The 16,172-nt window shown below is 39.4% G+C and overlaps 1 protein-coding gene across 3 annotated transcripts in view; it reads left to right on the top strand.

The window, feature by feature from the left end:
* The window catches only part of LOC112452917 (solute carrier organic anion transporter family member 4A1-like), a 21,937-nt gene extending 6,283 nt beyond the window's left edge, over nt 1–15,654 (top strand). For 2 of the 3 annotated variants that reach the window (XM_025013374.1, XM_025013375.1), the window contains exons 3-13: nt 6,825–7,044; nt 8,524–8,692; nt 9,110–9,248; nt 9,602–9,779; nt 10,084–10,186; nt 12,656–12,777; nt 12,906–13,169; nt 13,398–13,599; nt 13,699–13,849; nt 13,945–14,327; nt 14,660–15,654. In XM_025013374.1, coding sequence (XP_024869142.1) covers nt 6,825–7,044; nt 8,524–8,692; nt 9,110–9,248; nt 9,602–9,779; nt 10,084–10,186; nt 12,656–12,777; nt 12,906–13,169; nt 13,398–13,599; nt 13,699–13,849; nt 13,945–14,327; nt 14,660–14,846 — 2,118 coding nt within the window. In that variant the 3' untranslated portion in view covers nt 14,847–15,654. Of the gene's footprint in view, nt 1–5,466; nt 6,393–6,824; nt 7,045–8,523; nt 8,693–9,109; nt 9,249–9,601; nt 9,780–10,083; nt 10,187–12,655; nt 12,778–12,905; nt 13,170–13,397; nt 13,600–13,698; nt 13,850–13,944; nt 14,328–14,659 lie in introns of those variants that run through there. The other variant, XM_025013376.1, reaches the window with a different exon arrangement.
* The last annotated feature ends 518 nt before the right edge of the window (nt 15,655–16,172 follow it).

Raw genomic sequence — 16,172 nt, 5'->3', positions numbered from 1 at the left:
TATATATATATATATATATATATATATATATATATATATATATATATTTATATAACCTAGTTTTATTATAACAAATTATTGTAATTGTAATTGCGTTTTATCTCACAAATAAAAAAAATTGAATTAAATTTGTTTTTCCTCTCTCCTAAAAATTATGAATTTTTGAGTTGTGACAGTATATATTCTTCTCGGGATGCGATATATCTTTTCGATATAAGATGCACGTTAGTGTAACGGTTGAAAATAGCAGTTGAAACGTAGTAGAGTGTACTATTTTCCGTCGTTCTTTTTTTATTAGAAAGTCTGACAAGACTCTTGAATAGGGTAGGCTGTAGCGAACGCAGGTGTAGGTTTCGCTTTTCATTCCTATTGTAATGCCTTATTTTCGGTAACATCGCTCGTATGGACGAAACAGTTTTGAGCCGACTTAAAGCTTGGAAAAGAGCGAACCGAGCGCGATTGCGCTGCAATTATGAGAAGTAGCGCCGCCTGTTACGACGGAGATGTCGAAAAAAGAAAATAATGGAAAAGGGGGAGACAGAACGCGGAAGTCACGGCGTACTTCGACATTGTCTCAATTAATGGACCGTGCTCGAAAGCTCGAAAAATTGTAAAAAATGGAAGGAGATAAAGGGAGAGGGAGAGAGAAGGAAAGAGAGAGAAGAGAGACGAAGGGGGGAGAGAGAGACAGAGACTTGCGTTGCTGACTTATAAATAATCAGCCAATTTATATGAGTAAATGGGCTGAAATAATCTTGTTTTATGTAAGCCTTTTAACAATTTTTGCAGAATAGCACAATGCATGTAATAAAAGAACGTTTATTTAACAAAACTGTACACGTAACTTGAACGTGTTTATGTCTGCAGTGCAATATCGCGAATATTACCCATTGTAATCCATTGTAAACGCACATTAACATGTAAAAAAGTATAATTATGTAATATTCGTTGTAAGTGTATTATGTCAGATTTGTTATGTATAAGCGTGTACAAAGTCTAAGAGTGGGGTCTGACGATGTTTTTGGGCATGTTGTAAAGCAGAGACCCTCAAGTAAGAGTCTGGCCAATTTGACAAATAATGGTAGCTTTAAAAACAATTCACTTTATATAGAGTTTATACAATTAGTTAGAGACACATGACAACGTGTTCTGTATGACAAATCATAACAAATATAGGCTGAATTCGTTTTGACGCTTTCGTTTTTGTATTTTGAATTGGTTCTGCCATGGTTTGTCAACACCATTCAACACACAGTCGATCAGTGGCCAGACTCTTACTTGAAGGTCTCTATTGTAAATGAATGACGAGGCTGAAAAAAAAAACCGGAGTAATCTCTTTCGTTATTTATTTATAATAAGTGAGATTCTAAAAATAATATCTCGTAAATAAGCATTTCTAACATTTAACAATTCTTTGCGTTTTGTCATAAAACATTTTTCATTTAGTAAACTTTGATTTTGATTTAATTATTGAATATGTTGTATGTATTTTGAGTTGAAAGTTATTTTGTTCTTCGTTTTAAACGCGTTTTTTTCTTGAGGTAGCCACTATAGACCACGCCATTTCTTTACAACACCCCCTAAAAAATCTGTGTTTGTCATAAAATCTACATAATCTAAAATTAAAATTTCAGGAAGAGAAGAATTTCAAGAAAGAACAGGTTACACGCGCAATCGTGTTATGTCACATTGTTCTCTAATTGTTCGAGAGAAACGGCGCGAGAAAGAAAGAAATACTTTTTCTTTGCGTTTGTTAGCAATATCGCGCGTCAATGTCGGAGAAAGTGGATGAGAACAGGAGAGGAACGAACGGTCTAAATAATTGGCATCTGCTTCACGAAATGCCTGTTTGTCGGTTGAGTGCCGTTTAATTTGCATTAACAAGCTGTTTGGCATATTCACTTTGCATACGCCCGTAAATCGAGTTACTCCTGAATATAGTTGTTAGGAATGCATCGGTCACGGACGTAGGTACGCTGTAAACGCTGTTGCGAAAGTTGTCGATTGATTAGAGGGATGGACTTTCCGTTAACTTTCCATTTTCTCTCGTCATTTCAAAAATGCATATATATTGCATTGTACACGATTGTATTAGTTACAATATAATTATACAGATCTATCTATGAAAAATTTTTTACGCTGTTGCAACTACCCGGGTTACATATTTACACCGGGTATTACGTCAATACAACAATCAACGGGAATGTATAAAATCTCTATTCGCCGCCGGTTGCCTGTCTGCGTCATATCCGCATTTTCAGCTTGAAACGTGTAGCTTTTCCCAGCAAAAAGCAAAAGCGGAGGAAATCTAAATGGCAAGTGGCGCGCTTTATGTCGCGCGCCACGAAACGGCCTACCGGCTCTCTCGCTCGGGAAACCCTTGCAGGGAAGAAAACGTGTGTCGGCATAAAGAAACGTACCGGAATATCGAACGTGACGGTATAGACATGCACAAAGCTCTTTGGAGACACTCGTTTTCATTTTGAACGGGAAAAGACCTAGCGGCGAAAAGGGGACGCCGCGAAAGTATATTTCATTACTACAGCAGAAATCGACTCCATCCCCCGGTTTGTTTCTTCCCCCTCATCACGCGGTCGATGGATAATCATCGCGAGAGGCAGGAAATATTTTACGCCGCGTGTAAAGGACCCTTTATCCGTTCGATAAAGGACTCGACCGACTCGACTATACGAATCGCGACTGATGTCAGTCATTTCTCGAAACGACACGAGGAATGCACCGACCAATCATTCGCGCATTTTCCAGTCAGCTAGTAGGTTTTGTGCCGTGACTCGCATTCGTATAAGAGGATTAAAAGAGATCGCGATGCGCGTATCAAGAGGCACGGACACACATCGAGCGACTTCCGCGCGCTCGAAAGCGACGAGGAGAAACAGAACGTGTGACGTTTACGTGCGATAAGATCTCGTGCGTAACATCGGAATTTAAAATTAATTCTGACTATCTCTCTTATTCTTCTAATTTGTCTTTGTTGCTACAAACTGTGTTTCTTGGGGACCGCAAATTATAACATTATTAAAAGCTTCCTCTCGCGATCTCCATCGTGTTGTAACCCGCCCGAAGTCGTCCACGCCCTCGAGCATCGACACGAGTCGTTGTTTGTCTATTGTCATAGGCGTCACACCACATGTCCTGTTTGGATAGAAAATTGCGACGTTCGTCGCAAATTTATTTGTCATAAATTCCTCCTGTTCGATAAAAATTATACGTTTGTTCTCGAATAATTTTTCGAAATTGCGACATCAGTTCTTCGATCGAGGATCTTCGTAACACCTGAGGCACGAGAAGCGTTTAGCATAAATTTCGTAAGAAAATTCGGCGCCTATGGGGTGAAACGATCGTCGTAAGAGACAACGTCCGCTCGCTCCGTCTTCCCGACGAGCAGACCCATACACGGCAGCCGTACTACACTCTCGCAAGAGCGGAAGCCATGAATCTTTATTAAATCCACGAAATTTATGTCGAAGCGGTCGCGTGGATTGTGAAACGTGTGCACTCGCGATGGTCCCCGAAAGAGTATTTATTTTCTCCCTCATTCCCTCTCCATTCCCCCCTCTTTTCGTGTGCAACATGCGCAATCTCGGTTTAGTCCTGCTCGACCGCGTTTACATTGTGTAATAAAATATGCCACTCCACGTATGTATACCTTACACACGTATTACGCGTAATGTGGCTCTTTTTTTTGTGTATTTTCGGTAACGCTCGTCCGCCTTTACCGAGCGAATAATCACTGTCCGCGAGGCAGATGGATGTGATATTTAATTTGATATGGTAATTAACTGCCACCGCGAGGGCGAATACCTTTCATTCCTACGCTCGCATAATTCCTGATTTAAAACGACGTCAACATATGATTCTGCTCGCGTTCTGTTGTTTCGCCGTTTTCCAACTTTTTTTCGACTACTTCCGCCACATCGATCGCAGAACAGTTCGATTTTATTGCGAAATACACTACACGGTGAGGGTATTCCCCTTTTGCTCAACGAACCCTGCATTTTGTGCTCTAGCCTCTTTAAGAGACGATATTATCATAGTGATTTATTTCGATCTTCTCGCCTCTCTGCGTACCAGCGTTATTGCTACCATAAATTCAGGCGCGTCCGCGATGTTTGATATATCCGACCTGACCTACGCTTGTCTCTCAGTTGTCCGCCTCTCCCGCGCACTTAAGAAATTTCGGGCATTTCCGCGAAAATGTTGAAACTTTCCTAATCGACGTCTTGCTCGTTCCTTTCCATTCCTTTTTCGCAGATTTATGAATTATACTTTCTCATACAATTCATATAAATGTACGTGCACTTGTTTTATTAATTGTTTTATCTGTAATTCCTTACAATCAAACATATTTGTTAAATCTGAGATCTTTTGTTTTGTTCCACATCGATCATTTTTATCATATTCTAACAGTCGCGCACAGCGAATGGAATTTTCTGATAAACAAAATATAATTGCTATCTCGTTGGCAATTAAATAATCAAAATTCAAATTTTAAGCCGAAATACATTCGATATATATTTTGTAAACTTTGTCTTTGAAAACTGTGTAATAATAAGTGTGTAATAATCTTAAGTACAAAATTTTCTTACAATCACAGTCAGATCAACACTTATCGATTTTGTAAATCTTGTAATTGATTTATAGTCGAGTCTACGATTTTGACAAAAGTAACTTTAACTGCTTATATATTTAACAAAGGTGTAATGGACGCGGCAGTTTAAATCGAGTTAAAGCTGTTGATAAACATAATGTAAATAAGAGTATTAGCCTTATCTATTCTTGCAATATTATTATTCATACAAGATAACACCATGTTCAAAAAGAAGTGTTATCTCTCTTTAAAGAGTGATCGAGATAGATAACGAGCGTTCGTTAATTAGCGGGCAACGATGTCGAGCCTCGTACATACATATACATATACGTTAAGCGCTTATTAGTCGGCTGGAGCTTCGCGCAAGGAACTCTACGTTATTACGCCAGGCGTATAAATTCTCCGCAAAAGCCAATAAACTTGATCATATTTAAATGACGGATGGAATCGGGTAGCTCGTACATCTTGATGGCGAAGCAACAGCTTAGTAGGGATGGTTTATAGGGGATTGGAGAAGAGTAGGAAGAAGAGTGTACAGTGTAAGTCGTAGGTAACGATAGGAGAGGAAGGGAGAGAGAGAGAGAGAGAGAGAGAACCGGGGTAGAAGGGGACGAAAGAAGAAAAGGTATATGTCTGTGATAAAAGCGCGGGTGGTGGGTTGAGGGATAGAGAGAGAAAGAGAGAGAGAGAGAGAGAAGGGGGAGAGATAAGGGAAGAGAGAGGGGGGGTTGTCTATATCGCGTTTAAACTCAACGGGGAAAACTGTGAGAGTAGGAGCGCGAGCGCGAGCTTGAAGCGTGGGTGCGGACTTCAGTCTTCAGTCGCGTGCGACGCGCGCTCTTAGCCGCTATGTGCTACGTTCCTCGGCTCCGATTTGACGCGGCTGAAAAATGAATGCGAAAGAACGTGCGCGCGTGGAACTAGACATTTGTTTGCGGGTTATTAGAATTTTCCTGATGGAAGTGTAATACAGACGTGTTTTTCGCTGCAATAAATTCCTTTGCGCTGTACGAAAACCCACTCGGTGCACCAACTCGAGACCGGCGAGTAAATCGAGAAATAAATTGTGGGCCGCGGGTTACAAGTTACAACGATAAAATGCGGTGTAAACGATAGATATTCGCGGTTGCATCGATATATGGGGAACGCTATTAATTTGCGACTCTCGATTACGCGAAATCGAAATTGACGAGTTCGATGAGATGAAGTACGATCTTCGTGATACTGTCTGATGGAACGATGTACGTTTTACTATCGGCGCTTCTCTGCCGGTTGGGAAAATTGTAATTAAAGCTTTGCACAGACAGAAATTATTAAAAGAGAAAAAAGAAGCGCAAGATGGAAAGTGGACGTAACGGCGCTTCGAATAAATAATGCTCGTCATCGAGCAAAAGAAGTGCACACAAACTCTTATAGCTTTGAAAAAAGTTAGAGGCAGCGCGGTGAACTAATCGTGTTTGACTGTCTTATCTCTTATCAATTGATAAAGTGGAGGTTGTTAATCCAAAGTTGCATTTCTTATCCGCGCGCCGACGTTTCTCTTAAGAAGGTTAACGGAAATCGCGATCTCTGACCGATCAAGTGTAAATGATCTCTGTCTAATGAGACGAGATCTGTTGATGTTTTAATGAAATATTTCAGTACTAAATGTTTGCCAGATTTTTACGACCGACTGTCGCCGAAAGATAAAAGAATGATTAGTAAAAGCTAAGCAAAATACGTAGATTCTTATCTCGCTTCGTGGAAATTATTGACAATTATGAGGGACAAGTTCACATTCAGCGTAAGTATCGTTTGTACGGTGTTGCAATTGATTCTTGTTTTTTTTTAATTCTGTCGCGATTTGCTAGAAGAGTTGGGAAAAAAAGAAAGGATAGAAAACGTCTGGTTAATATTTGTTTTGTAACCATCAGCGATATGAAACGTACAGAACGCATACGGACGGCTATCACTCGAGACCGTAGGTCACAGAGATTGTAGCATATTCTCTTCTATTTATTGTTAGAGCCAATCATGTCGTTTTGCGCACGCCGCGTGAGTTCGCTGAATTTACTCTTATCCGTTCTATTTGCTATTTATTTTGCATATCGTATTTTTTATAAGGCTGGCAGGGCGAATGTTGGCGTATATTGGAAAACCGAAATGCAATATGCAATATGTTTTATTTATATATCCCAAAATGATAGAGATAAATCCTCGCCGATGTAATTTACAGTCAGGGGTGCCGGACATGCACGAGACCCTGTCTAGCTTCCCGGAACAGTTTGGGGACGGCCCGAGAAAACCGGAAATAAAGCCGGAAATTCCGAAGGAGACGGATAGAACCGCGGACAATCTGAAATGCGGTTGGTTCTGGTTCAGGCCAATTTACTTGCAGAAATTTCGCACTGCGAAATGGGCGCTTTTCTGGCTGTGCTGGGCCGGGGCGATGCAAGGTACGTAGTTTGATGATTTTTTTTCATACGGAGATTCGCTCGGCGCGAATCTCACCGCGATGTCTGATAAGCCTGTTAGTGTTGCTCAAAAACAAAAATTTTTATTATAATGTTGTGAAGACGCTAACTGGTTAATATATTAGTTTGGTGCAAAAAATTAATTATTTTTCCGTTAAGCTTTTTAAATAAAAAATACAAAGTTCTTTAAAAAATAATTTAAGAAGTATTTAAATAAACGAAAATATTTTTAATTGGAAAATAGCGTATTTTGAAACCAGTGCTGTCAGTGACGATAATTTTGCTCTAATTTTGCTGCAATTTTATTTTTAGTCTTTTTAACTACGGGTATATATTCTCGTGCCTTCTCACAATCGAACGAATCTTAAAATCGTAAAATCGCTTATTGACGACAGCCGTGTTTCGCGAAATTTTCGTTTTGTCCATTGACGACAGCCGTAGTTGAAACGTTAAACATATGAGACAGATATGAGACATGAAACCTTTTGCCTCAATCTCTCGGTCTCTCCTTTCGAGTTTTGTCATTAGCGTTGGTGCGCGAAGCGTTAACTTTCTTCCGATCATCCGAGATTAGACGCGAGTGTCAGAGACGCGAGTATTTTCAGACCGACTTTCTCATCGTCCCGCACGCCGTTATTATAAAAAGACATCGAGCGAGTCGTATCTTTGCATACATAATTCCTTGATAGCATTTGATGCGTCACAATGTTATCGCACGGGCAACGGTAATACTCATACGTTTGAATTCGCAATTTCGATGCTTCTACATGAAAATAAGCGCAACGGGGGTGATGATTGACGATAACGAGGAAATTGTCCGACCGATGTCTATAGTTTGCGTATACATCAAGAATCACGGAAGAAGGAATAACACATCGATAAAGAAAGAGAAAAAAACTTGAAAAAATCCGTCAGTCGCTGAAAAGCGTGTAAATTCGCCAATGTAAGAAATTTATTTCTGATAAAACTTTCAACGAAATGAGTGTTCTTTCTCGCCAGACGTGATTCTCTTTAGGATTAAAATATGTCTAAAATGCATCCTAAGGGAGCCATTTACTCGGTGTTCCTGTAATGTAAGAGAAGTTAAGAAGACTAACGTTTTCTGTGCGTTATAATATCATTAATATCATTAATTAAAATCCCAAAAGTGTGCAAACATACATCGCGTGAAGACAGATTAATTACAGTATGTTTAGGACAAAAACGCGCGTGACTGATAAATTCTCATTATTTCTTAGAATTTGTCCGTACGATCACGCGCGTTTTTGTTCTCTATTGAAAAGTCGTGTATAATAATTTGTAATTGGAATTTGTCGGGGGTCGCAAAATTGTTCTTCAATTGTAAAACAAACTGCCGGATTTCGTGCAGCAAATAAAGTTGGTATCGAATGGGTTGCAAATGAGCCATTGGTTACATATCATACAACACGCACGCACACATACGTATCTTCGTTGTTCCAGGGATGGTCGTGAACGGTTTTGTAAATGTCGTCATAACGACGATAGAAAGGAGATTCGGACTAAAGTCGTCGGAGACCGGCTTGATAGCGGGCGGATACGATATAGCCAGCTTCCTTCTTCTCGTACCAGTGAGCTATCTCGGCGGCCGCGCAAAGGCATCGAAGCCAAGGTACGCACGTGTATGTCGTCGCGCGCCATTATCTCACGCATTAATATTAATACCGATATCGTTTCTACGCGACGACTCTCATAAATATTAATCCTAACGTCAGTCCGTCCGACACCGTCCGACGTTAATCCCCCATCCTGTTTTCTTTGCTGCGACAACGCCTCGGAACCCCTCGCCCGCGTAATCGACAATCGATAGCCCTTCCGGAGATCTTGAACCTCGTCGGCTGGAGATAGTTTCTCTAAAATTACTTTATCCAATTAAAAAAAAAGCTAGCACTGTCAAACAGCGCGTATTCAACAATGATTTATTCCACTTTTTGTTTGATTTGACTTTGAAAATACAGTCTAGAATTAATCGCATTCTTTAAATGTTTAAATTTACCCTGTTTCAATCGGATGTTCTGGACTGTCGTAGGTATATCGGCATAGGAATTCTAGTCTTAGGTATAGGTAGCCTGCTGTTTGCGTCTCCGCATTATCTTGCCGGACCATATAGAGGGGGTCAGCAAACAGAGAACACATGCCAAAGTGTCAGCAATATATCGAGCCACTCGGTAAGCGAAACAAATTAAACTACAGTATTTAAATTCTCCATTTACATATCCGGTTTACTTTATCACCAACGTGACAAGTTTAATCGAGAAGGCTCGGCGCGGCGGCGTGTCCCGTAACACCTTTCCAATAATACACCGGTTATATCACGTCGAGACCACACGTTAAATTCTCTCCTAAACGAAATTTACATCACAATCGATAATAAACACAATACACGTAATTAAATGCGTGCGTTGCGACTAATCGAAACTTGTTTGTAATACCGTGCTTTTCTCGATTTTTCCCACTTCTATTTACGTAGTTTGCCTAGTGAACCGGCGACGCCAGATTTATCATTATTTCGGCCACTCAGATATCCTGCACGGATCAATCTACCGTACAAGCGGAGCTAGAGCCTTACAGTGGCGTGTACTTAACCATATTTCTGGTAGCTCAGCTGTTACATGGCGCCGGTGCGGCACCCTTTTATACCCTCGGAGTTACGTATCTAGACGAAAATGTTTCGAAGAAGATGTCTTCGGTGTATCTAGGTAAGACGCGCATAAGCAACTCAAGTACATATGTTTGTATTGAGTACATACTGGAAAAAAAACAAACAGTTGTTAACTTAACTAAATGCCTTCAATTAATTACCATTTTTTAAATTGAAATATTTAAGTCAAATTACATCATGTTAAAAACATGTCGTATTTAAACTTTAAATAGTTAAATATTTCAATTAAAAAAATAGTAATCAGTTGAACTCATTTTAAGTTAACAACTTTTTTTTTCTTAGTGTATATGTCAACTTTTTCTCGATCGATTTTAATAAAACAAAATGTATCGTGTGTCCAGGTGTTTACTATACCATGGCCATAATAGGACCAGCATTAGGCTACGTTGTCGGTGGCGAACTACTGAAAATTTATACAGACTTTCTTACGGTGGATTCTTCAACGTAAGTATTTTAATATTTAAATAGATGTACGGGCGCGCGCTATCTTCTGTTATTAACAAATATATATATCTCAGATATCTTTATTTCTTCAAGAAGAGAATGAGAGTTCGTTGGGGTGTTTTATTTGTGCAATGAGTAGTTACAGAATGTAGTCGCGTCAAACGAAGACAGGGGAAAAACGTGTAACGACCGCGGCATCGGAATTCGTCTCTTCCCGTTGTCACGCTAAACGTATTTCCCACACCTTTTTTTTCCCTGATAACACACGAGAACGTTTAGTCGCGCGTCAGCGGCAACTTTATTAAATTCTCGCGAGGATTTATCGGTCGTTCGCGTCTATCTCTCCGACGACCGAATATACGCGTACACACCGCCGCGCCGTGTATGTACGGACACGATACGGATAACGCGCGTGTCGACGCGCGCGGTTTCGAACGCGAATAACTCACCGATCTGATGGAATGCAAATGCGCATATTCCTCATTTCGCCACTAGTATTCGAGCGATGTGCGTACGCCGTGCCGGTAGTTTGCGGGAAATTCGATATCGATTGCAAAACGATAATACATAAAGCATTCGATTAAATAGCGCGAGCGCGCGCGCGTAAACGATTGATCCGATTAGTTGTTTTTCAAGAGTAATTATCAAACGACGACTCTGCGGTTTCGACACCCGGTTGTCGTATCACCCGATACGCCTCTCTCGAAAAAGGCATATATATATTTATCCGAGAGGCATGAAAACGCAAACACACACGCTCCTTTAATGATCCGCGCGCCGTTAAAAATATTCCCCAGGATCATTAGAGCGTATAATGGGCCGAGATTAATAGCGCGTGTAACTCCATCGATATACAGTGTATCCCGTGGGGAAAATGTCAAGTGGCGAACCAGTGTTTGACGACGACGCCGATATTACCCTTCAAAACTGTTGGCTCATCCCCCTCAGCACTTAGGACACAATCAAGTTCTATTTGTCCTACGCGTCTCCCCGAGGACTCTCCCCACAGCTACGCGCACCCCTTCGTCGACCGTTGAGTCATTCTGTACCGCGTGAGAATCAAATTAATCGTTAGCCGAAGAGACGATTTTTCCCGCATCTTTTCACATACACATACATACACACGCGCGGGCGCGCTTTTCGAAGCCTTATTTACGCGAAATATAGGAATGAATAAAATGGAAATGAATCGCGATGCATCCCTACAATTAATGGTGCTCTTGCGATTGCAATTACATCTTTGTTGTTTTACGAGATTTCTCAAGAAAAAGGACACAAAAAATAAGGCAAAATTATTCGCGTAATAGGTATACGGCTCTCCGTATCGCTGCACGTAGAGTCGTTCGTGCATGCGCCGCGTTTAATTTCGCAGGTAAATGAAAAGTTTCATGCCGGAGATGCAGCAGCGGCAGATGTAGCTGGCTTCAAGCTGGCTTGAAATGAATGACTTCTCTACGTGCACCTTTCCGCTTTCTCACTTTCAAGTTCCTGCGATAAGTTGCGTTACATTATAGCTACGGTCGTGTGTCGTTTCTCTAGTAATGACTTTCGGGCGTTATATAAATTATTCCTTTTCTCGAACCAAGTATCGATTCTTTCGCATCAAGTGTCCTATCCTCTCTTTCGTATTTATCGTATTTATTACCTTTCAGAGAATTTTAGCACTGTGTTATCAATATATTTCCATAATTTTACTGGCTCTGGAAATACTTAATAAACATTCGTAATTAATATTTATCAAAATATTCAACAATCCTTTATGTTATTGATATTAATATTTATTTGGATAACATGATTCGCGTAAGCTTCGATTTTACGAGAAATATATTCTATATAGATTGGTATATTCAATGAAAGGTATATTCATACTTTTTTATATCTGCGATAAAGATATTTTTCTTTTATTATTATATATTTTCGTTTTAATTAATCAATTATACGTTACATCGAGCTTTGATAAAATTACTTTTATTCGGTTAAACGATCGTGTCATCAATGTCGAAAAGCCACGCAAGAGAGACGTTCGCTGCATCTCGCACTGGCAATTAATCAAAGAAGTTAGTTTAAGTTTAAGCTTTGTCGGACGAGAATTTCTGATTGCGCGAAATTAGAATAGTTAACGTTAAATCATCATCACATAAAAAGTTAAACGAGAACATGTTGATCCCGAATACGCCCGAAATAATCTCTTAGGTGCACATCTTTTTCTGGCGGAGAAAAATCGGTCAGATATTTTTTTTTTGCGTCAGTTCATTCAGCCGAGATAAAAATGAGAGCATCGAGATGTTCTACTTTCGTTCTTGCACATATTTACATCCATTACCGTTAAAAGGGAACTCAAAATAGAGAGTATCGAAATCCCGAGATCTATATATATAGAATGAAATGCTAAATATATTTCCAAAGGCAAAAGACTTGCCAATATGCTTTATCGAATATCTATCGCATCCTAAAACCGTTGAATTTTAGGATTGGGTTATCTTCTGATAGTAATGTCTGGATTGGTGCATGGTGGATCGGTTTTTTGGCAGCGGCTGTCATGTGCTTCGTCATCGCGATACCGGTTTTGGCGTTCCCGGCAGTTTTACCCGGTACGATTATTCTCACCTTATACACTCTTAGATAAAATAATAATGAAATAAACTTGGAGATATCAGGTGGATGTTCGGTAAACGTATACACCCAAGCACTCTGTAAAAAGATCGGACGGTTTGAATAGGATCGGAGGAACTAGCCAAGGATAGGGTGTCAGAAGCGCACGAGAAGTCGACTCGATCTTCCACCGCGGCGACGGGGGAAGCGTTTTCCAAGATACGAGAGCTGCCGCGCGCTTTGACCGAATTACTTGGAAATCCGGCATTTTTTATGCTGAACCTGGCAGGTGCCAGTGAAGGGTTGCTGATCGCCGGATTTGCCGCTTTCCTACCGAAACTGATTGAAAATCAATTCAGCGTCAGTGCCAGTTCGGCCGCGTTGCTGATGGGTGAATAATATCACAATTCAATTAATCTATCGTAGTATAGATATAGCATGAATTTCATATAAGCGCGGCTCGTTATGTGGAATCATTTACATAAAGCTCCGAAAATGATTCGATATGAAAGAAAGTGACGCGCCAAATCACAGTAAAGAAGTTTTAACAAGTATCAATTGATGACATGTTGATTAATTACCGCTATACTGTTTATATTACAAAATATGATTTTTTCAGGATTGGTGACTGTACCGGCGGGAGGCGGCGGTACTTTTCTCGGCGGCTATTTGATAAAACGTTTAAACTTGCCCTGCTCTGACATTTTGAAATTTTGTTTGCTGGCTACAACCGCTTGCATCGCTTTCACGCTGTGTTTTGCTTTAAACTGCCCGAACTTAGACTTTGCCGGATTGACTGTTCCTTATCAGAACATCACGAGGTTTGTACAATTGATATAGATTTATCCTAATGGTAATGGGATTTAGCATATTAGAAAAGTGGCTCGTTTACTTGTTACACAAAGATGGTATCGTTACAGAAAGATCGCGTTATCTCTCGAAAACACCTGCAATAACGGCTGCGGCTGCTCCAGATCGCAATTCGACCCTATATGCGGTGTCGATGGAATCACGTACTACTCGCCCTGTCATGCTGGCTGTTATCGGGAAACGCCGATAAACAATGTCAAAGTATATAACTATATTCCCCTGGCCTGGTATACTTCTGGAATAGCGGAATTTCATTTTTACGCGGCGAATAAATGTCGTGACGTTTCTTCTTTTAGGTATACACGGATTGTAGCTGTATACACGTGCCGGCGATGAATTTGACGAGCGACGATACCGGCGACGTTGTCCAGTACGAGGCTATCAATACTACCTGCGCGAGTTCATGCTCGTACCTGTGGCTGTTTATCGTCCTGGCGTTTTGTAATATGTTCATGACTTTCCTCTGCACAATGCCGGCGCTCTCGTCAACGTTGAGGGTCGTGCGCGACGATCAGCGATCGTTCGCTTTAGGCATACAGTGGATCAAGGTTCGGATTTTAGGAACGATACCGGCACCTATGGTGTTCGGCGCTCTTATAGATGACACTTGCATCTTGTGGAACGAGACGTGCGATGGCAGAGGGGCTTGCCTCGTATATGACAATTATTACATGAGCAGGTTGGTAAATTACACGAACAGTGGATCTTATAGAGAAAAAAAGAAGTGTTAAATCAAAACTTATATACTCATATATACACGCAACAATCTATAATCTTTTTATAAAAATTTTCACTTTTTTTGGGTTGAATTAAATAAAACTTTGTTTAATTATATATAAATAACTTTATTCAAGCATCAAGTTTTTTTGTTTAATGCAATACAATCTTATTTCAAAATTATAGATTGTATATATACGGGTATACATATAAGTTGCTTTGATACTTCTTTTTTTTTGTGTACATAAATTGCGGGTTAATCCGAAGTCTTTCAAATACGATTTCGTTACATAGATACATGCTCGCACTGGCATTTATTGGGAAAGCGGCTTCGCTGCTCTTCTTTTTCTTGGCATGGTGGACGTACGTTCCGCCGAGCACCAGAGGCATCGATCAGAATTCTCGGCAGCAAACGACGGCTACTTTAATGCTAAGTGACACTTCACAAGAAGTTGAAATAGTACCAACTGCGATAGCGTAATCTCGGATTATTTCGTTTCTTTTTTTAGAAAGTTATTCTTTTAGAACTGCTATGTTATAAAAACAGTAGAAATAACTGCGGTTTATACACGAATAAACAAATTTTCTGACATTTTTCTTTGCGGTGAAATCCACAAAACTCTGAGAACTAGAATGACTCAAATTATAACGAGAATATCGTCGCAACTACATAAACAGATATCAAGCTAGGATAAATATGTATATGTCAAGTGTGAACAAAAAATTGTCATGAAAATCCTTTTCGCACGCTAGAAAGTTAGCTTTTGATAGCCCTATATAGCCGAACGTAGCTCAGAAGCTATAAATTCGGAAATCAATAAGAGATGTTAAAACATATCCGGATAGTCGTGCCAAAGAGCCTATAACACTAAAAGTTTTTGCATTTTCTTTCGAAACCCTTTATATAATGGACAAGTCTCAGTGCGATGAATTTATAAGCACGGACCAAAATATCCAGTTTGCGCGGCTCTTAACGCAAATTTTTATATAACTCTACATTCGCTGCCTGTCAATTAAAGATTAATCAATTGTATTTCCTATAATGATAAATATCGATAGTACTTTATACCCAGAAATGCGACTTATACGTAAATTTCGAAGGTGGTTTTACCATGTATCAACCTTGATGGTTGTCGTATACTGTATTACCGATTTGATATTACACTTTTTGCGCCGTTTTTCGCTGTAATTATTTTTATTAAACGGAAAACGCCCAGTATGCCTATATATAGAGCACGTATTTATACATGTCATCAATAAAAAAACTAATGAGGTATGTTACACTTTAATCTTTGTCTCTTCCAATATGAGATTTCTCACATCATCTTCCTTCTATAGAATATATTTAGAACCAAACCTTATAATTCTGTTTTAAAATTATGAAATATTGTTAAAGTACTTACATTAAAACTGCATATTTTAGAAATATGTTAATTAGGTATTATTTAAATATCTTCTGTGCTTTTCTATAGATAAAATATAAATGTTAACTATTAATAACAACTGATAAATCAGGGAACGAATTTGATACACGTCGTTCAGTACTTCCATGTAGTTGTCGATAAAGTTGTTAACGATCGATATGTACTTTTATTAAAAAAAAAAACTGTTTTATTGGTATGATATATTATTCACTTTTCAACTGCATTATTTAAATATCTTTTATTATGTTGGTGGGTTTAAAAATGTTTCTCATATTTTTTTTTTATTTGGCGGAATTTTTTTACTTCAACACTTTTTTTTCAAAAAACGTTTTTAACATTTTTAAAATTATAAAATGTTAAGAAACCCTTATTATTCACTCACA

Source organism: Temnothorax curvispinosus, unplaced genomic scaffold (assembly GCF_003070985.1).
Source record: "Temnothorax curvispinosus isolate PA1 unplaced genomic scaffold, ASM307098v1 QBEX01003826.1, whole genome shotgun sequence".
Lineage (NCBI taxonomy): Eukaryota > Metazoa > Arthropoda > Insecta > Hymenoptera > Formicidae > Temnothorax > Temnothorax curvispinosus.
This window is presented reverse-complemented; position numbering and strand designations above follow the sequence as displayed.